A 22,872-nucleotide genomic window follows, 5' to 3' on the forward strand; every position below is an offset into this window, starting at 1 on the left:
TATTACTTATATAATTGTGCCAAATCTTTGCAGGGATGAACGTAGAAAAATAAACACTTTTACAGATAATTAGAATATCTACAATTAGATAAATGTTTATCTTTTCTGTATCCTCAAAGTAACTATTATATTTGTGAAACTTATATAAGTTTGTGATGAAAATGGTGACACAGCAGAACTAATTATATGATGCCTTGTGGCTTCGGATTATGTTCAAAGAAGAAATTGTGCTCATGCTTAGGAATTAATGACATTTCATTTTCTACATATTTTTATAAAATTAGTCAATACATGTGTACACTGATCCCAGTTTGGAAAACAGCCTGCTTCACATTGGATTGATTCAGAGATCTTCTGATTCAAATTCTGGACCCAAATTTGAATCTCAGACTCGAAATCTGATGCTTCCATGGTTGTTCCTGAAAATAAACAAATTGCTGTAGCTATTTTTTCTTCTTCTTTAGATATTTGGATGAAAATTGTAAAAGACCAAAGTTAGCAGCTGAAATCTTCTACATGTTAGATAAATAGATGTAGTACTTTCTTTTTGGCAGGTTTACATTTTGATTGTTTAAAATATAGAAATTATCATGATGGAATTGGATGAAATTTGTAGATAATATTGCTTTTTGTGGAAGGATTAGGAGGTCAGGAGTTTGTATACATTTATAATTTTCTTAATTTTGCTGTAGTTTTCTAGGTATTTTTTTTTATAAAAATTAAATAGCAGAAACATGGCTGTGACTATAAAAATCTGTAAAATTTCAAAGGGTTAACTTAAGCATAGCTTTTCTTCTGATTACTTCATTTTTATAATCATTATTTCCCTCTTTTGTGGGAGGGGAGAATAGGAGAGACAAATTGTTAATAGAATACTGTTTTTATCTCCTAAAATTGGAATACTGAGTTTCTTGCTTGCCAAGATAAGGTTGCTATGCTCTTGAAAAGGGTTTATGTACACTGGACATAATAGCAGTTAGACTTATATACCGCTTTATAGTACCTTACAGCCCTCTCTGAGTTTACAGAGTCAGCCTATTGCCCCCAACAATCTGGGTCCCCATTTTACCCACCTCAGAAGGATGGAATGCTGAGTTAACCTTGAGCCTGGTGGAATTCAATCAGCCAAATTGCAGGAGTACATAGTAATACATAGTACATAGTACAGTGCTTCCTTGCTTTTAGTTTCAATTGTCAATTTTTCAGCATGAGCTGGCCTTTTTCTAAATAGAGCCCAATTTATGGCACAGTAATTATAATGAATATGTTTGTGTTTTTCTGGTTTATGATTAATTCAATGCTGGATTTAGTGCTTAAATTCTTTGGACTGATTAGGAACTCCCTTTAGATTTCTTTACTGGCTTTTGTTTCTTTACTCTGGACAGGAGTTATCTGGTTAATTGTTATCTGCTAAACTATAATAAATTCATTTTTATTGGCCTGTCAAAATATAGGTGAAATTGCTCATTAACATTTTTTATTTATGGATAACAAGTATTTAGTGTAATGTTTGTAAAGTTTAAGGCTACTGTAATATTTATGTAAAGCTTTATGTCATCTTAGGAAGTAGATTTAGCCATAATTGTTGACTGTACCTATCACTGGGTCTCTAGCATCAGGAATCTGAAATAGTTGTGATAGCATATTGTTTTGAGTTTCCACGTATTCGCACTGTCAGTGAATGATCTCTTTACTTTTCCATGAGCAGAGTCCCACTACTCAAGGAAACTTTGCTGTTTCTTTGGATCTAAAGACTAAAATGATTCTGATTGCATTACTGAGCATTCCTATACATTGTCATATGGGGTTTCTTGAATCAACAGATATATTCTACTGTTCTATCTTCTAGTGATTGGCTTGTAGCAATGTAAAAGCAAATTGTGTCTCTGTGTTCGAACGGAAAGGAGGTCTGACAAGGATCCTGGTTCTGAGTGAGCCTTAAATATCAAAAATTAGTATTGCACCTCCTTTAGCTAGTTTTGTTTGCTTCAACTGAGGTGTAATGTGTGATACTTCAAATATTCTACTCAACAATTTCCAGACCAAGAGCAACAGTTTAATTCAGAATACATTTCTATAATCTAGAAATAATGTGTCTTTGTAGATCTAACCTATTGAATTTACTGCTTTAATGTAATAGTGTGATTTAAAAAGTGATGTGATATTTTAATTTAAAAAAGATATCCTAAATCTGAAATTTTGGGCATAGTAATATAACAAGCTCTTAACCTAAAAAAAATTAAATCAAAAATTTATTTGTCTCTTGTTTTTAACATATTATCTTTTTTCAGTTATGTTTTAATTAGGGAAAACAAAAAGCTCCACTTTCCAGATTAGTTGGTATTTTTTTGGCACTTTCTCTTTCTCTCTTTCCATAATTACACAAAAACATGAATCAAATGTATTATAAATTTCCCTCAGAGAACAACATTTTTTCCAGCTGTTTGGATGGTCTTGTCTAAAACCTTAACAGATATCTCTTCTCTAATTTTTTTTTTTTGGGGGGGCGGGGCTCAAACTTGGATTTCTACAGTGTTTCTTAACATCTTTTTCTGTTCCTCACTCTTATAGAACATAAAATCTATCTGCAAACAGATTTTACAATTTGTATTCATTAACAAATAAACCTTTCATCTGTATTTTCCTTTTAAACAGTCTTTTTAGAACAAACATCTTTTAAACTCGTCCCAAGCCAATTTTGAATGTTATTTATGTAATAACATCTTTGAAATATGATTGTGAATAGATTTTTGTTTTGATCAGTTTTAGCTTTACCAAACAACATAAAAGGTTCTTCAAAAACTCTCGAGTTTCTATTTTGAATCTAGTTTTGGACAGCAAAGAGGTTATTATTTATGAGGAAGAATGCATTTGCAATAATTCCAATTAATGCTTGTATTTTCTCTGGCACTTGCCTGCATACCTAGTTATAACAGCTTTAAACATTGGCAAGCAGTGTAGCATGTAGTCTAAAGTTCCCTAGAAACATTTGTATATACTCTTTATTAGATCTTAATAGACTCTGTAGAAAAAATCTTCAGTCATTAGATTCATTTGGAGCTAGTCATCAATTGTACCTGGAAAAATACCTAATTTTGTTTTGAGTTTGTACATCAGAGGGGGGAAAATCTAATGCATTTATAAAGCTGTCAGACTTGGGAGGTATTTTCTTTAGATGAAAGAAAATTCCTCTTTTCAAATAATTGTACTTATATAGTTGGATAATAGACTGACAATTGTTCTGGAAAACATACATGACATATGAATGATGCACTTATTTCTCCCTTGCAAGTAAGAACATTGGTAGCAGTAAGAAAGAACTCACTTTCAAGGTCAGGAACTGGATGATATTTTCTTTCTCAAGAAGGCAGAAGCTCCCCAGGTTTACCTTCACACATGAGAGAAAGTTTTTGGAGTACAAAGTAAACAAACAGAAATGAGCAGTAATAGGACGAGTACTAATGTAAGTTTAAGCACAATTGATGACTTCTCTTGACATAGAAGTAGCCACTATGAGATTTGACCTTCCAATTGATGACTTGTCTTATCATTCAAGTAGCCACTAAGGGATTTGACTCTCCAACTTTACCTGTAATAAGTGCTGGGGGAACATCAGTTCCTTGAAGCTTGTCATGGAATAAATAAGAGGATTATAAAGCAGCAGTAGCAGCAGTTTTATGCTCATTTTCTCCCCAAGTAAGCCTGAATGTTGATAAATTTTGAAACTCAAAACAGAAACACTAAAGAAATTGTAGATATTTTATATCTGGGCTAACTATGAATATTGATTTATCATAGATAAACCAATGAAATGTTATTAGAGGCCTCAGTTTACCGACTTCTCGACTTCTTTTTCTGGCTGCTGAATAATATGTAGAGTTGGAACTAAAATAAGTTGACTTACTTCAGTGGGCCTCTTTATTTGTGACAGTGTGTAAGAGTTAGAAGTTGAGCCAGGAAGCTCTGTCCAGTGATGAATTGTTGCCTGTATATCTACATAAGCTTCAGTCATACAGAGTTATTTTAATTCTTTTTTTTATCCCCCGAGATCCATCTTTTATTTTACTCCTTACTTCATTGTTTAATTGAGACGGGTTTCATTTTTCTCCCATCCTGCTCTTCAGAACCAATGCTTCAGAGATAGAAGACATTTAATGTTTTTGACTACCAGGAGTCCCAACGCCTTTTCAAAATTAAAATATGTGTTTTCCCAAAGTAGGGCAGAAGAGTCTTCTGCAGGAGGCAGAGCACAAAAATGTTCTTCAAGGTTTGCATGGGAATAATTTGCAGCTGTCTTGCCTTTCTGCATAGGGAATTTCCTCTTTAATGTGGGGTGAAATTATTATTTTTTCTCCTCTCATTCTCACAGGTGTTCAGATCTTTGCCTGAAGATTTGGCTCCTTTGTTGAGTTTATTATGTATTATTACTAATCCACATTTGCCTCTATGAAATACTTGCCAAGGTGTTAACAATTAAAGAGATTGCCAAGGTGTTAACTCTTCTTTCGCTAACATAGTGCAGCAGTGAGACTATAACAGTTCTATACGTTTATATATAATAAATTAATACATAAACATTTGAGCAAATTTACATCTTGTTAAACCTGTCTGCTGCTTTCTTAGGGACATAAAATCCATTGTATCACAAGTTTAAAAAATTGTATATAAATTAGGCCAAAAGTGCATTTCCAAAAGGCAACTGGACTTTCTTGTTTTTTATCTGAAAATATTCTGCTTCTTATTCAAGAAATTCTTCGGTTACCTATTGGAAAAAGCACTTTTGGAACAACTGTGACTTGGATGATTGATAATCTCAATAGACTTATATAAGAATTAAATACTAACTAACAGGTTTTCCAGCATCAGTTATAACAGTGGTTTCAAACTCAAGGCCCAGGGATAAGATCCAGCCCACAGGGTGCTTATGTCTGGCCCATGGGGCCGCCCAGCAAAGGACCAGCCTGTGGTCCCTCTGCCAGAAAAAGCAGAGTTCAGGTGGGCCACTGGCAGAAGGCTGCAGGAGGCCATCGTGGCCAATAATGGGGCCGAGGGCTGTGCCTGCCCCCCCCGAGCTCTGTTTTTGCTGACAGAGGACTACAAGAAGCCATCATGGCTGAAAACTGAGCTTTGGGGGCCATTTTCGCTGGCAGAGCACTCGGGCCACCACAGGTGCCCCTGACAAGAGTGACGTACTGGCCACACACTGGCCATGCTCACTCCACCCTGCCTGAAGTTAAACACAACCCTGATGTGGCCCTCAGTGAAATTGAGTTTGACCCCTCTGAATTATAAGCATTGTTATAGCCTGTCTTTCTACATCTTTTTTTTTTTTTTAAGTCAGGACAGCTTTGCAGTCTTTCGGATAATTTCATATAGACTTTGGCCTAACTCTTTATTATAGATGTTATATTAGATGTTTGGGCCCTTTCCTCCTTCAGTTCTTCTAGCACACAGCTCCTACTGAACTATTTCTTCAGAAATTGTAGAAATGGGTAGGAAAAAATGCTTATCTATGCTTCAAAGCTCCAGTTATTACATATGGTATTTTTTCTCAGTATCCTAAAGGATAGGACAGTTGCTTAGCAGTGAAAGATAGGGATAGTTTCATATATTATACTGATACATTACAATATCTATGGTTCATGGAAGAACTTTATGCATATGAAGATCAACACCAGCTAAAGAACTGGAAACTATGATTTCATAAGGTTGGGTATAAATAATGATATTATTTTATATACCACTAAGCATTGTGTGGTACAGTGGTTAGAATGCAGTATTGCAGGCTAACTCTTCCCACAGCCAGGAGTTCAATCCTGACTGACTCAAGGTTGACTCGGCCTTCCACACTTCTGAAATCAACAAAATGAGGATCCAGATTGTTGGGGGTAATATGCTGGCATTGTAAACCACCCAGAAAGTGCTAGGAAGTGCTAGAAAGAACTAGGAAGTATATATGGACTATTGTGGTTGCTATAATAGATTCACTGTACTACCACAAGTATTTTAAACATGCATGTGCCTAAATCAGTGGCAGTTGTAGATAATGTTTTTCTGATTATTTTCTTTCAGACTTTCTTCGAAGGAAAGTGTAAACTTTCCCAAGTTCAAATAGGACATCTTTTGTGGTAAAGTTGTATTTGAAAGTTTGTTTCATAGAGTTCAATGTTCAGTGATATCTACAACATTAGCAGAGATGAAGAACAACTTTTGTTTGTGCATTTTCTGACATTTCTGTTCTTACTTTTTCCATAAATCAATGGAATCCCAAATTCCAGGTTCCCACTTTAGTAGGGCTTTTTTTTTGGGGGAATAAATTAGAACGTATCTCCTCAGATGCTATAAAAATGAAATTAATATACCTCAAGTTTAGAATATGGTTTTGTAAAGATAATAGGATTAAAATTATAATCTGAAAGTCAACAATTTACCTGTTCACATAAACCGTCTGGCATGAACTCCTTTAGCCAAGCCAGTATCTCTTGGCCCTCTTTTTCCTTCCTCATTCATATTGTATGCAGTCATATAAGTATTGCTATACATTATAAGTTACCTGTTAAGATGGCTGAATATTATTTATGAAGTTTAAAAGGTTATTCTAAAAGCCCTCAAAAACTCCCTAAGTATTTGATGGAACAGTGTCTGTTGTCATGGTAATGCCAAGATGCTTATTTCAAATTGTAAAATCAATTATTGCTTTAACAGAACTTATAACTTGAAATGATCTTTCCTATCTCATCATTGTTCCCAGCATTTTGCAATAGGAGTTAATATACTCTGTGCAGAAAGCAGAATAACAGATTTGGAAGGGACTTGAAGGTCTTCTACTCCAACCCCCTCCTCCCTCCCCCGCTCAATTAGGAGACCCTGCTCTACCCCAGTGGTCCCCAACCTTTTTTGTACCAGGGACCAGTTTCATTCAGAAACACTTTTTCAAGGACCGGTTAGGGTTTTTAATTTATTTATTTATTTATTTTTATTTTTTATTTTATTTACTATTACTCTATAATATCAACTCACCAAAGTGTAGAATCAGTGGGAGCTCTGGGCTTGTTTTCCTGCAACTAGACGGTTCCATCTGGGGGTGATGGGAGACAGTGACACAAGAATTGTACTCCTTATATCCAGTCTACTCCGTAGTCTTGTTTTTGTTGCTGTCAATGCAGAAAACCCTGCCTCACAAAGATAAGAGGTTGAAAATGGAAACAGGACTTTCAGTGCTTTTGTGGCAATGTCAGGATGTTCTGCTTTGACTTTATTCCAGAATGCAAAGAGATTTGAAGTTGTTTCAAACATGGATTTAAGGCCACCATTATTTGCAATTTCAACTAGTTGTTCCTCTTCTTGTAGGGTTAAAGTTGATTCCCCTGGCTTGTTCACAAATGGATTCCGGATCCATTCCTTCCCCAGCCTGGGGTCTTTTGCGATGGGGAAGTAATGCTCAAACTCTTTTGAAAGCTGCAACAGGTGATCATGCACTAACTGGGTGAATGAAGGTCCAAACTCAGTCTCTTCCATAATCCCTGCTACTATGTGAAACATGTCAAATATCCCTGTGTTCACTCTCCGTCTCTATAACTCCAGTTTGGCTTTGAATGCTGCAACCTTATCTGCCAACTTGAAAACGGTTGTCATTTTCCCCTGAAGTAAGAATTGAGTTCATTAAGCAGGTTAAAAATGTCACACAGGTAAGCAAGTTTCAAGATCCAATCAGCGTCACTGAAGTATGCTGCCAGTGGTGACTGTTTTTCCAAGTAAAATCTCTGCAGTGACTCTCTTAACTCAAAAACTCTTGCCAGTGATTTCCCTCTTGAAAGCCATCTCACTTCTGTGTACAAGAGAAGGCATCTGTGTTCTGCATCCATCTCTTCACAGAGTTGTTCGAACAGACGTGAATTCAGGGCATGTACTTTTATGTGGTTAATAATTTTTACCACAACTTACAAAATGCTGTTAAGCTCAGGTGGCATTTTTGGGCTTGCCAGCATTTCCCTATGGATGACACAGTTTGTGGACTCACATTCAGAGGCGACCTCCTTGATCCGCGTTGTCAGACCTGAAAGCCGCCCAGTCATCGCAGCCGCTCCGACACAGTGCAACCAATTAAGCCTCCCTGATATGTACTCATTCAAGGACATGAATAACTCTGCAGCTGTGGTGTTAGTTGGCAGAAATAGTGCACATAGCAAATCCTCATGTACACCCTCCTGAAAAATGTATCTCACAAAAACGAGCAATATTGCTTTGTTGTCTACATCTGTAGATTCATCCACCTGAATCGCGTACCATGGTGACTCATTAATCCTCTCAAGTAACTGTGCCTCGATGTCCTCTGCTATTTCATTAATTCTTCTTGTTGCAGTGCTCGCCGAAAGGGGGATGTTTTCAACCTTTTTCACTGCAGCCTCTCCGAAAAGTTCACTGCAAATGTCCTTTGTAGCAGGCAAAATCAATTCTTCCCCAATAGTAAAGGGCTTCTTAGCTTTAGCAATGCGGTCCGCGACCATGAATGATGCTTTTAGCACAGACACATTTGTTGAAGTAGTGGCCTTCAATAATTGTTTCTGTCCTTCATTTCCCCTTTTTTTTCTTTCAAAATATTCTAAGGGCTTTTCTTTCAATGCTGGGTGTCTTGTCTCCAGGTGGCAGTGCAGTTTTGATGGTTTCATGCCTTCATTAGCAAGTCTGTCACCGCATATTACACAGAGTGGGTGGGGGGCTTGTGAATCACCTGTTGCGATGAACCCGTAACTCAGGTAGGAATCTTGGTATTTTCTTTTAAATGCAGCTTTCTTTTTGCAGGCAGTCTGTGACCCTTCTGCTGTTTCATCATTGTCTCATTTACCCTTTCCAAAAAAACTCTCCAGTGAACTCTGTTTCTGGCTCATTTTGCAAGGGCTAGCTTGCTAGATGAGATTAGCCAGATGAGAGCGAGAGGTATAGAGTTGTAATTGCAGGAATGTTCTTATCTTGGATGACAAACCAATGGGGAAAATGTATTAGAATCTTCCAGTGGCAATAACATAAACTTTAACTAGAGATAATTAATTGTATTAATTACTATGCTAAACAGTAATGAAAGTTAAGCAGAAACCAAAGTTAACCAATGTTGGAGGATTACTAAAAATGTGTATAAATGCAAGACTAGACTCCAATAAAGTCATCATGATTCAGTTGATCATGATCAAACAAAAATATATGTTTGGCAAAATATATGTTTTCTCCAAAAGCGTTTTGTAAGGTAATAATCTGCAATTCAGATTTTACATTTAGGATGGGTTTGGTCTCCCATATGGTCTTCAGCTTTCCACAATCTCAACAATTGTAAGGTGTGTGGGGAATTCAGAGAGTCCAAGCCCACACATTGTAAAGATTTGTCATATATATATAGTAGGGATTGCACTAAACATATGTAAGTGCAAAGAAACCCTTTGCCTATCCAGTGTTTTCAACTCCAGCAATTTTAAGATTATGTGGACTTCAACTCCCAAAATTAACCAGACAGCATTCCGGACTTCTTAAAATTGAGAAACACTGCTCTTCACTTTAAAAATGTTAAACAGATAGCTATACTTTCCCATTCATCCCCACACATTTCCCTTCTTCCAAAATATCTACAGCCCAAATATTTTGTCTTCACCCATTCTAGTGGGATCTGGATGCCACAAAATGGAAGCTGGTAGCCCGCCATTCTTCTTGGTTCATTTGATCATGATATGGAGACAATATTCCACTCATTGAAAAGCTAGTTATGACTTAATTTAATTATAATCAAAGTTGGATTGGATTTAATAATCAAGGTTAATGTATTTAATACTGCTCCCCCCACACACATTTCCTTCTTTCAGAATATTTTAAAATCCAGGCATATAAGGAATTCCGGGGATACCTGGAGACCCTCTTCTTCCCGGATCTCTCTCGCCCCATTTCGCTGCAACCCCTTTCCCCCACCTAGTTTAAAGAGAGGACCTGGTTTGGCTCCCTGCTGCCCCCATTTCTCTGTTCCGGCTTACCTGCTTCGAGATTTAACAGCCCCTTTCCCAAACATTGGAAAGCCACCTGAGTGGCCTGTAGCTGCGTGTCGGTGAGGCGATCGAAGAAGAGCTTCACCAGAGCCTTGACCAGGTCGCCGGCCGCTTCCGAAGAGGGCGAGGGCAGTTCGTTCAGGCTGGGATTGAGGTAATCGGCGGCAGCGTAGTCTCCCTTCACCAGCGCCTCGCAGAACTCCTGGCATAAGCCCGGCGAATCGGGAGCCTTCTTCTTAGGGAGAGCAGCTTCTCCGCGGCTACCATGTCCCCCTTTTCTCCAGCCACACACAGTGTGGAGCTGACATTTTTGGTCGAGCAAGGCTGAGGGACGGCATCAAAACCAGTGCTTGATCCAGCAAGTCGGAACAAGATGGCGCCGAAGCAAAGTAGGCGGCCCGGTCCCAAATGATCCACAGACCAGTCCCGATCCGGGGACCGGTGGTTGGGGACCCCTGCTCTACACCATTACCAGACAAGTGGCTATTCAGTCTCTTCTTAAAAGTCTTCACGATGGAGCACCCACAACTTTTTTAGAATAGAATCAGCTCCCAGATAAGAATAAAATCATGCTCCCACTTAAACTGTTTGTTTTCCCACTCTATGTCACTTTTTAAATGCTCAACAGGGGGTGAAAACATGTTAAACAAAGAAGAAATCTTAAAAATGCAAATAAAAAGTTGATACTAGCTTCCAGCAAAACATAACAACAAAAAATCCTTTAAAAACATTCTGAATGTAAATAGCACAGTATATTTACAATTGAGAATGTGAAGGAAAGAAAGCCAGGTTTTTTGGTGTGTTTTGCACATTGTAAAAAAAATTGAGGAATTGCTTTTACTTTGAGAGTTCCATTCTAACTCAAGGCTTTTGAGAATTTTTTTATTTTTTGTCCTCTCATTTTCTTTCAACATTTGAAAAATAAAGTATCACAACTTTAAAAGAGAATGCTTACTTAGCTCACTTTCATTGCAGTTGTTTACTATTGCAGTTGTTTACTGTTCCTGAGCTATTTCTAGGAAATTGTATTGAAGTGCGAAATGGGTAATACATTGTGTAATGAGTTTTTAGTTTAATGAATAATTGTCTGGCAATTTTTTTTAAAAAAAGTAATTGTGCTTAAATATTCTGTCTGAACCAATATAAATTGCAATTAGCTTAACTGTAATTGTGTTATAAATTTAGCATGTGTTAACTAACTGCACTTAATACTATGAGATGTAGGATGCCAAAGAGAAATGCCCAAATTCCAGTAAACTATGTTTGTTTATAATATGTGGATGGCTGCCCATCTTAAAACAAAACTCTGGAATTTTATTTGTTATTTGTTATTTTATACCTCTGATGAGAGTAACAATGACTAAAGACTTAAGATCCCATTGCATTTTTAAAATTAAGAAAATTATACAAGTGAATTCTAAAAACAAACTTGAGTATCACTTGAGTATCACTCCTTAAGTGCCTGCAAGGTTGTATCATCAGGCAGCTGATTGCAAATTACATTACTTGTGTGATCTTATCAGGCACGTAGGCCATGCCTCTTTCATTATAAGCACCATCATCAGAACTTGAACTTTTTGAGTCATTTTCTCTGAGCTATAGGTCCTGAAATTATGCCATCAGAGGCATGATAGCTTTGGAACAAATGTTCCCAACCTGATAAAAGAGACATACGCAGGACAATAGAGACAATTACTTATTAATTTTATTAATAGGTGCCTTAAGCCTGTTAAGGAAGCATTTTCCACACCTCCTTCCTTTCATTTTTTGATGAAAAGCAATGGGCAATTGCACCAAATATAATATTTTGATAATGGATTTTAGTGATGCAGTTTTGGATGATTGTGGACAATTGCAACTTCATGAGGTTTTGTAATTGTCCTGATGATATAATGCATCCATATTTCATTTAAATGTTGGAATTTGTAAAATAGTATTTGTGAATGCAAAACTCCCTAGATTTTCATCTTTTATAGAAATGTAAATTTAAAGAAATATGTAATACAGGCAATTCAACTTACAACAGTTCATTTAGTGATCACTTGAAGTTACAGCATCACTGAAAAAAGTGACTTACCATTTTTCACACTTACAACCGTTGCAGTGTCCCAGTGGTCTCATGGGATATTGAATTTGATGACTTTCTACTTGAGAATGTCCTTGATAGTGCATATAATGTAACAGTAGAATTGACCTAAGAACAGGGAGACTTGAGTTCATGCCTTCCTCTCATTCATATGTTCATGGAACAATATGTGAATATAACAGAGATTTATCAGTAATTGTCAACCAATCAATTTCAGGGCCCACATAAAATGAAATTACTTACCCAAGCTTTAGTTTCTTACAATATATTTGAGACTCACTGCTATAGAAGGCTATATTGTCCTGCTTTATTATTCTACTGGAGGCATTTTATTGTTACTGCTATAAATATAGTAAATGATAACTTTCATGATCTGGGTCTTTGTATAACAAAGCAGAAATCTTCATGAGGAAAATGCTTTTGCCATTTTTTCCCCTATGAATTGGGATTGGAATCAGCCTTCTTATTCTAATACCCTCTACATATTTGGGGACTTCATTTTCCAAAGTTTTAAATCATGTGGTTCTTTCCAAACTATTCTTTCTAGATTAGTAGTATTAGGGGCAGTTGCATGCTATCCTTTGTAAGCTTAAAAGTTATTTAGTGGTCTGTATGTTAACATGGTTTGTTATTGTGTTATCAGACTGTCCATATTCTATGTGTCAAGATATGAACCCAATCTAGAGTAGAGCAGAGTAAAATATATTTCATTTGTAATCGATATTGCTCTTTCAGGATTGGCCATTAAATAAATTGGAGTGATTGCTTTAGGCTGAAAATTCTGGAAGATGGGGGAGTGCATTAGAAGATAGAAATAGGAGTAGTGTAAGATATATTTGTAACATTAAACTACTTCACTGTCTTTAGACGTGATGCAATATTGTATCCCCATCATTAATGTTTCAAGTATGTTAATTTGTATCAGCTTCCCCAGGCATTAAATTGTTTATTTTAATTAATACAATATTCATCTTGGTATATTTAATAAGGGATGCAAACAAAAAACAATCTGTCTTTGTGAAGTGCACCTTTATTTTTATTATATCAGGTCAAATATTTGTTTTAAGGAAAAAAACTGCTTAATGCATATAATATTACCTATATAGGTCTTCTACCATTTATGCACATTTTACCTCAAAGATAAACCATGTTCATTCCTCAAATAATTGATCAGATTTTATCAGTACTTACAGGTAATGCTGAACACAAAAGTCTTTAAACATTGAAATCTCACTTTAATTCCAGATAGTATTTACACATTAGTAATACATTCCTGTGTATATATTTCAATGGTGTTCAAAGAATCTTTTGACTGAGAAATCAGAGTCCATGGGTGTTAAAGAGATTGTTTATACTGCAAAGAGAATTAATAATTCATTTTTCGGAGAATCCATATTAGTTTTCATGCTTTTTCCTTGTGTGATATTAGCGCTTATTCATTGTTCCCAGTTTAGTACTGTCAGAAGCACCCGAGTAAATAAATGATTCACAGCCTACAATGTAATATTTAGTTCTTTAGATTACCAAAGAGGTCAACATTTTGCATTCACCTACTAAAACATTCCGTTTATATGAAAAGCAAAGGTAAGTGTCCATTTTCATAAGGGTGCTTAAGTCTGAATCTCAGTTTTTTATTATACTGCATATATTTTATAGCCACTACAGCAGCCTCTGTGTGTGTATGTGTGTTTGTTTGTGTGTGTGTGTGTGTGTGTGTGTGTATACATATATACTTAAACATACCCAGACACCATGTTTGAGAATTGGCTCTCTTGACACATTTGGAAAGCACTGACTTGGAAAGGGCTCTATTAGAAAGTTGGTTTATAGTAGAAGAGTTAGGGCATGGCAATCTTCCAAGTTCCTAGAAAGAGGTGAACCCAGATGTTACCTGTCAAGATGCTCATAGCTTTAACAGATCTGTCACAAGGTCAGACAAATACAACTTCCCCATTACTTGGCTTGGCTCCGTTTGTTAAATCTTCAATTAAGAACAGTGGAGGAGTTCATTCACAGTCATTGACCTCCTGTATTTAGTTCTCCTGCTTAACTCTGATGTTTCTAAAAATTCTGACATATATTGGACATTAAAACGCGAAAGTAGTATAACGTAAGTCATATTGTCAGTAGGTATTACTAATTTCAGGCTATTTTTGCAGTTGGTTTGTCAATAGGACTAATACTTTTTAATAGTTTCTAGGTTGTAAATTTCATTTATTGTTCAAATTGCATATAACTGATAATTTCCAAATAATTTGTTTAAAAATTAGCTGAAGGAGGAAGAAAATAGAAATCTTCATATTGTATACTCTACCCCTCCACAAAAAAGTGTATCAATTCTAAAAGAGTGGCAGTGGCTGCTTATTGTTTTAAGATCAATCTTTTTTTTAAAAAAAATAGTGTTTTAATCCCAAATCAAAACAGAATTTATTTGTCCAGACATTTCAGATACAATAATGTTTATCCAATTGTTCTTTTATTTTTCTTTTCAGCTGCTCCCATTATGAAAATTTTGCTATTTTTGATATACAGTATTTTTGATGTTTTGTCTTTATCTATGCCTTGTTTTTATGTCTGTACAAAAGAAAGGCAGTTGAAAAATATTTCAAATAATAGATAAATGCAACATGTAAAAGAAAAATCTAGTCAGGTTCATTTGTGTTTGCTATAAATATTGAGCTGTCTGCAATTGCCTATTGTGTGGAAGAACTTGTATGTCATTGTTCAAATTTAAATATTCTATTACTAGTCTGCTGTGAGACAGTAATAAAAGCATATTAACTTTGTGATCAAATTTTATGATCTTTCTCATTTGTTCGCTAGACAGTTTATTGTTCCACAGTATTTTTTAATTTCTCCATTGTTAATTGGTTTCATCTCAATTGACTCTATGGGAAGCATAGTCCCGTTATCTTTTTTGAACATCTGTTCCAGACTATTATTACTAGCCTTACAATTAATTAACTATTAAGTATTTTTAGACAGTTGTGAATATGAAGTAATAGTCACATAGTTTTAGTCCTTATTATTAATAAGATAGATCTTATAGAAAAAACATTTGAGTTCTTTTATATGGAACCTCCTCTGTTAAAATCAAATCTGACTCAAATCTAACTACCTTGCAAGAAACAGTCCGTAGATGGATTCTACATGTTATACATAGGTCATCTGTATTTTTCTGGACTCTTCCTTATGCTTTCAATTATCATCTTGGTCCTAGATTCACGTCAGTGTTAATAGCAACAATATCTACCTATTGTCATAAACCTGTTTGTGGTCATCTATGCACATTTAGGAAAGCAACAAGATTCACTCTATGATTGCACTGCAGGAAAGTAATTTCTTTTCTAGGGTAGTCTATTATTAATTCTGTTCCTTTCCAATTGTCATGTAAAATCAGCGTCTTTTTAAAAATCTTTAATCATTTTTTTGGCTTGTATTTATATTCCTTTTATCCTGATTCTGATGATAAATTATTGTTGTGGCACTGGTCTTTTTTAAAAATCAAATATTTGTTAGACAATTCTGATTTGGAAGGCTACTATTTTATTACTGTTACACTGTTCTTTGTTGTTTAAGAAGCTTTGAGTGGCTTTTGGAGAAAGAGTATAAACTGTGAAAAATATGTAAGTCTCTACGTTTTCCTGACTAAGCTTAGCAATCACCATTTTCTCTCTCTTACTTAATTGTCCATTCACATTGTACACTGATATACTATCACTATCAGGTTTGAGACCAAGTGTGTAATGCAGATTATAAACCAAAATAACAAAAACTAGTAGTTTTGTTGTTTAGACCAGACTTCAGATCTTGAATGGATTTGCAATTGGTGTAGTGTTGTTGCTTCCTGCTTTGATTTGCAATTGCCTAGCAGAGAAGACAGGTAAATATATGTGTTTACATATGTTTATGAAACTGACATCATCATGCATTGTTAAAAATTGTTCATTCAACTTAATTTTAGTAATGAAAATTCCACCTCTTCATATATATTTAAAGTTCCTACTGTTTGAAGATTCTGAAAAATATACCTAAAAATTCAGCAACAGAGTGGTCAATGTCTGGAACACTCTACCTGACTCTGTGGTTTCTTCCCCAAACCCCAAAAACTTTAACCTTAGACTTTCTAGTATTGACCTCACCCCTTTCCTAAGAGGTCTGTAGGGGGCGTGCATAAGCGCACCAATGTGCCTACTGTCCCTGTCTTATTGTTTCTTTTATTTTTCTGTTTACTTCAGTAAGATTCTACATCTCTTCTCTCTCTCTCTCTCTCTCTCTCTCTCTGACTCTGTCTGCTTGTGTCTGTGTTTCTTTGTTTTTGAACTGGATAGTTCTCTTTTATCCTAAAACCTTGACACCCTATTAACAAACTTACTTTGTTGTTTTTTTTATTTGGAAGTGGTCTTTTCAATCTCCTGGGTGACCGAAGTGAACCAAGGTACCCCCAGATTATTGTGGAATAGAAGTTAGAGCTTTCCCTCAATATCACCCTCAGATGTATAAAATTATTGGTAGATTAGTTTTCCTATTCCCCAACAGTCTGTATGTAATTGATAGGAGGGAAACAGCTATCAGTTACACACAGTTACACACAGATTGCTGGAATCAGCAACTAGGGCACAGAGGTATATTGGAAACAGGGGTGGAGCCACTAGAATATCATCAAGAGCAACAGACTGGCCTGTCTTAGATCAAAGATATTCTTTGAGAGGGTCCCTGTGCTCTTCACATAGTTCTTATGATTGAGATCCTTTAGCTTTATTGCAAAAGTATTTCCTGGCTTCAGACTCTGTCATATTCTGCCTTGTAACTGAATACATTTCCCCTCCTTTTAACCTTATGACAACTTAATTTAGATGCATCCCAGCACTAACACACATTAAAATGAATTTGTTTTCTCCTTCAAAAAGTGTTTACCGCTGTAATACTAAAATAGGTTGGATCTGTCCTTTACCAGGCCTGATTTACCCAAATTCTGTGTTGCATTTATATGAACTGCATTGCCCTCTTAAAAAACCCTGCAAAATTGGGAGGCAGGGGTATATGTTCATTGTTCAAAACCCCAATACTTATGTTTAAGATTTGTAAGGACTTATACTCCCCTTTTATTTAACTAAGATGGTAGAAAATAGGGGAATAAGGTTTCTTACACTTTTATTTTGAAATATGTTTTAGATACAGTAATACTTAAAGGTACCATTGAAGCATCTCCAGATAGAAGTGGGAAGAATGGTAGATATAAGTAGAGGGGTGCTTTCTAAAATTATACATGTGAATACATGTAAATATACTATGGTGAGAACTGGCAACAGCTTTATGCTGAATGTGTTGAGTGGCAAACTTGGCTTGTCTATGTAACAAGTACTGCCATTAATACAAAAGCAATCAGAGTCTAGTTATGAAGGCAGTAAGTTAGATTTTTCAATACCAGTTGTTGGGAAACATGATCAGGATGATGCTGGTGTGATCTCTCAACCACTTTGAGGTTCTCATTGGCATCTTTTTAACTACTGTAAAAATAGAATAGCAGGCTAGGCATTCTAATTCAAAACAGTTCTTCTTATGATATATGTACATTGATAGAGGTTTTATGCTTAAATGCTGCATTAGCTACAAACAGAAGTTTAAACAACGAAATGCCAATCATACAGTTACCAGTAGTGCTTTTCCTTGAAGAATGAAATATAAGTATTTTTACATAGTGCTTCTACACAAACATGATAAGATGAGGGATTTGTGTAAGTTTCTCTTGTCATATAATTTAATTGCATGCTTTTGTGGTATTTTAGAAAGAACCTTATTGTCCTTGACATGGAAATAGTAACATAACTTAATTGTATGCAGCCCCCTTAGTTCCTGTATGGGACATGACCACAGTTGATGAGTTTCTCATTCAAGTAACCCTCGACCTCATAAAATCGGACTCATACCTAAGCCCACCCTTTATAATGCCAGATTTTTTTCTCATTTTCTGTCCATGCAGTTAACGTAAGCGTGGTTTTAAAATACTGTTTTAACAGAATCAATTTCATGGTGAATGCATCTCGTCAAACAAGCCATTTAAACAACATCTTACTCGTGTGTAGCAGACCATTTTACAATTACCTGATAGTTTTACAAATCTGTGTTTCAGACAGGGTAATTGGTTGTCTCTGATGTGTGAGTTTGGGAATTAAACTCATTAACGTCATTCAGTGATTAGACTATTTCTTAGCAAACTTTGTTGTTCTGTATTGGTGCCATTTTTAATGGCAGTTATATTTTAATATATTGTAGTTAGTATGCAAGAAAAGAAATAAATTAAGGAGCAAATTATATATCAAGTCACAGGGTATATCTTTCTAATATCTGTTATAATTTTAGTACTGTTTAATAAAATTGGAATTTTCTGTGATATTGCAACATAGCAGTATAAGCACTCATCAAGATCATAATAATCATTTTGCTGACTTCTGTGCATTCTATGAATAAAATGAACAACATAATTTTTAATAATTTTATTTAGACACAGGGTTGCATGTATGTAAGGGTTGCTCTTGGAATCAATTTTCATTAGAATATTATCTTGTACTTTAGCAACTACATTTCAAGGCCATATTAATTGTTTTTAAAACCTTGGCAACCCTTGACCATGTTCCTTTTGCCTTCCATTCTCTGCATTTTCTTTTTAAATGTTCCATAATCCTTCTGTATTGCAACTGAAAAAAACTGAAAAAGTAATAGCATCTTTTAGTCAAAAATCAGTTGAGTTTGATAAGAAAATCGCCATCTAAACTAAACAAATGTGCCAAATGTCTCCTGTTATTTTGTTTCCAATCTGAGCTTTAAACCCATACTTGGCCATACCTTGCCAGTTGCGTTTTATTTTTAATTCCATTTAAATGGTCAGAGATATTGATTTTCTCTTATTTCAGCAACTACAAATACTTAGCTGGTTAATAGAAGCCATATTTACAGTGATGTATGATCTTACATAATAAAAAAGCTTAATGTTTGCCTAAGTTTTGTGTTGCAGAAATGCAAATTTTATCTTTTTAATTCAGTGTGTTTTGTAGTATAGACTTATGTGAAGAAAGTGATTCAATGTATATTTTACCATCTAGGCTTATAATATAGACTTGATTTAATATTCTAAAATCAGTTTCTATATTTTGTGTGGTAAACTGCAAGATTTTTTTCCATTTATTTATTTAATTCATTCATTCATTCATTCATTCAGTTTCTATAGTTGCCAATCCCAGTGACTGAACAATGGTTGGGTACAACTCACCTAATAACCATTTTGCTTAGCAATTCTGGTTCCAATTGTGGTTGTTTAGCAGTTTGGTTAAGATATGGTGTCTGAAGTTATTGCTACTAGTATTGTTGTTTTAACCATTCAGTTGTATCTGACTCTTGGCAATTTTATAGAAAAGTGCTCTCCATGCTTTCCTGTCAAGCACAGCTTCTTTAAGTTGTTGGATGTTCATCTTTGTATCAGTTTTGATTATATCAAGCCAGCATATTCTTTGCTTGGGCCCTCTTCTTCTTCTACTAACCATTCAGCATCATTGGCTTCTTCAAGGCATTTATATTAGTGTTAGTTTTTGAATACTTAATTTAATTAGTATTAAATAGTTAATACTAAGTAAATTAATCAAGTATTCAGTTAATGTGTTATAAGCACTCATTCAGTTATAACTGTTCCCATAGAAGCATGATACCTATTTGAAAAGTAATGTGTAAAATGTTTAAGATTTAAATGAATATTAATTTTAATGATAGAGTTGAACTGGTATGGATTGTTCTTTTAATTTTATTATACATTTATAATTTCTTCTTTTCTTAAAATATAGTGTGTAGCTTTAGAATGTACTAAGCAGAATCAGAATGAAAGTTATGTATTATATTAAGTGTTATAAATTTAGGGGAAAGATATAAAGGCATCATACTCCAATCAGTGATTACAGGAGAAATTTTGTTTTAATGAGAAAAGATAATAGACAGCTGAAACAGGACAAAGGATATAAGTATAATGATTTAAATTGAGATGAAATAAATAAAATAGAATTAAGAGAGTTAAAAGAGGGGAGAAGCTATATAGAAAATGTAGAATGGTAATAAGATATGGAACGGTATATAAAAATGAGCATGAACTTGAATTTGTGTCTGTACGAAGAGATGTAACCCGGGATCAAGCTGCTTTCAAAAAAGATGTTTTATGTTTTCATGTTTTGTGTTTTGTTTGTTTATGTTTGTTTTTAAAAAATCAATAAAAAATATGGGAAAAAAAAGAATTAGCTATTAGTATTAGTTTCTATTTAATGTATTTCTACAGTTTATTGACATACAAAAAGAAGAGTTAAAGGTGTACCTCTATTATATAGTGAAATGTACAGTATTTTTAAGATGGTAGAGTATACATTGAATCACTTTCTTCACAATTAAGTCTATGTGCTACCTTCATCTAAACACTTAGGGAAAAATAAAAGCTTAGGATCAGTTGTGCCATTAAATAAAGATAGAAAATGCGGGGAAATTAACAAAATTCTTTAAGTCATTTGCTGTCCTCAGATGTGGTAGACATTATTTTATTATTGGATTTTGAGGTAAGACTCAATTAATTTAAACCTGTTTAGTATGTGAATGGAAGACTTCCCCAGAATTCCAGGGCTATAGACTTTACTAAAAAGGTGAGAAAAAAAAATCCCATACAAAGGCAACCCACTTCTATATTATGGTCAAGAATACAACCTTAAGGTCTGCAGGAAATCACCAGAATTCAAGCTTAACTTAAAGAAAGCTTCTGTAGTCTGTGAGTGGAATGGAGGAAGAAGACCATTTAATACTTAGTATTGGGTGCAAAAGTTTCTTTACTTTTCATATTTCATATTTAGGTGTAGAATTTGGAAAGAAGTCAGCTTTTGTCATACCAGCACCTGTTCTGAAATCTCCATGATTCTTATTTTATAATGCCTTTCTTAGTCTGGTGCTCTCAAAGTTAAATTCATACCCACAATTTCCATAAATGCTTGGCAGTCAATTCAGTAAAATGCGGAGTAATCCTTGTCACTGCATACTGTATATATATATATGCTTTAAAAAACATGTCTTAAATTGATTTTGATAGATCTTTATATTTGATTTTAGTAGGGGTGGAACCCAGTGAATTAAATAACTTTCAAATCTGCTGTTTAAGGGATGTTGATGGGCAACAAATCACAAAGAATAAATTATAAAATTATCTTATTTTCTAATAATAATTCTGAATATTTCCAGTCATGTAACTTTAAGTGGAATTTAATGTTTGTCTATTTCATTAACATTAATTTCGGGTTTGTAACCATATCTTTATATTATCTTCTCTTGGGGAATTTGAACATACTTATTCATCCAAAGGACTAATTGTCTCTAATGTCTTTAATTTAGAAACATTGTATAATATATTGTATAATGGAAAAATAGCATTTAGACAAACTAGTTATTTATAACATAAAGATATGCAGTGTACAAGATCAACTTGGTGTCAAGAGCAGCAAAAAATCAGCATTCAGCCATTTCTATTTTTAAAAGAATAAATGGTAAACCGGCAAATAAATTGAACTCTTTTTTTAAAATGCTTCTTTTTTTCTTTTTTAAATAGATCAAAAAATATTTGGAACTTGAACCACTTGCACGAGGGAAACGTTGGATACTTAAACCCTGTTCCTTGGATGACATGGAGTCAGTAAAAGACAGCTTTGGCTTCCTGATAAATTTACTAGAAGACAGAGATCTTGAGCCTTCAAGGATGTGAAGAAAACAAGGATGGTTCTCAGATAACATTGTACCCGTTTGTCTTTCTTTCAGCTGAATTATGGTTTGGTATACAGAAGGATGTGTTAGAGCTTGCAATAAATATATTTTTGCATTTAATCCCAGAAAGTCTGTTTATAAATTCTGTGAATCAGATTTATGATTATTTTCAGTAATGGCGCCTGTACTACTGAATCGTGAATTCTTATTATTTACCAACAAATCAGTTCACTGTATAAGAGTTTCCTGAATTGTAGTAGCGATAATGCAGAATTTTGCTGTATGGGCAACGTTTAAACGTTTAAATCCAGCTGTAAAGGGAGACCCAAAATTTTGTGGAAACTATAGTAGTTGAGAACCAGAGTACGTTTTGAAACCAAGGAATTCATTTTGATGCAAAGAACAGCAGTCTTGTCAAAGAATGTACCTTATCCCCACTTTTTAACAATTACAAATTGATTTTTTTTAAAAAAATGCAAACCATTACTTTAATAGGAAGCGTGGCGAAAACCTCATTCATCATACAATGAAAATATCAGTATTTTGTTAGGATTTGGAAGCCTCAAGTGCAAATTGCCTTTGTAAATTACAAAAATTTTGATTGTATAAAATGATGATGAAATGGAGTCTCCCTTGTAGTTAAAAACAAGAAACAAGAATAGAATAGAATAACAGAGTTGGGAGGGACCTTGGAGGTCTTCTAGTCTAACCCCCTGCTTAGGCAGGAAACCCTATACCATTTCAGACAAATGGTAATCCAATCTCTTCTTAATAAGTAAGTTTGAATAATCACTGGATGTATTATTCTTCATGACTAGTGTTATGCTAGAATTCCTAGCCCTTGGAATCATTAAAAAAATTCAGTGTTTCTGAATTATATTCAAAAGTCTACTGTCTATATTTTTTAAATACCCCTATTTTCAGGGGCTTAGAGTTCTTTTAAATTTTATTCCAGACTGAATATTGTAAAAAAAAAAAAAAGCTTTT

General features: G+C 34.6%; 1 protein-coding gene across 6 annotated transcripts in view; it reads left to right on the forward strand.

Annotated features, from left to right (window-relative positions):
* Window positions 1-22,348, forward strand: part of ARL15 (ARF like GTPase 15) — a 138,573-nt gene extending 116,225 nt beyond the window's left edge. For all 6 annotated transcript variants that reach the window (XM_026716549.2, XM_026716563.2, XM_087927304.1 and 3 more), the window contains one exon: window positions 21,734-22,348. In XM_026716549.2, the coding sequence (XP_026572334.1) occupies window positions 21,734-21,886 (153 nt within the window). In that variant the 3' untranslated portion in view covers window positions 21,887-22,348. The remainder of the gene's footprint in view (window positions 1-21,733) is intronic.
* Window positions 22,349-22,872: the final 524 nt, after the last annotated feature.

This window comes from Pseudonaja textilis, chromosome 2, assembly GCF_049901715.1.
Source record: "Pseudonaja textilis isolate UNSWEBS1 chromosome 2, rPseTex1.2, whole genome shotgun sequence".
NCBI classification, from domain to species: domain Eukaryota; kingdom Metazoa; phylum Chordata; class Lepidosauria; order Squamata; family Elapidae; genus Pseudonaja; species Pseudonaja textilis.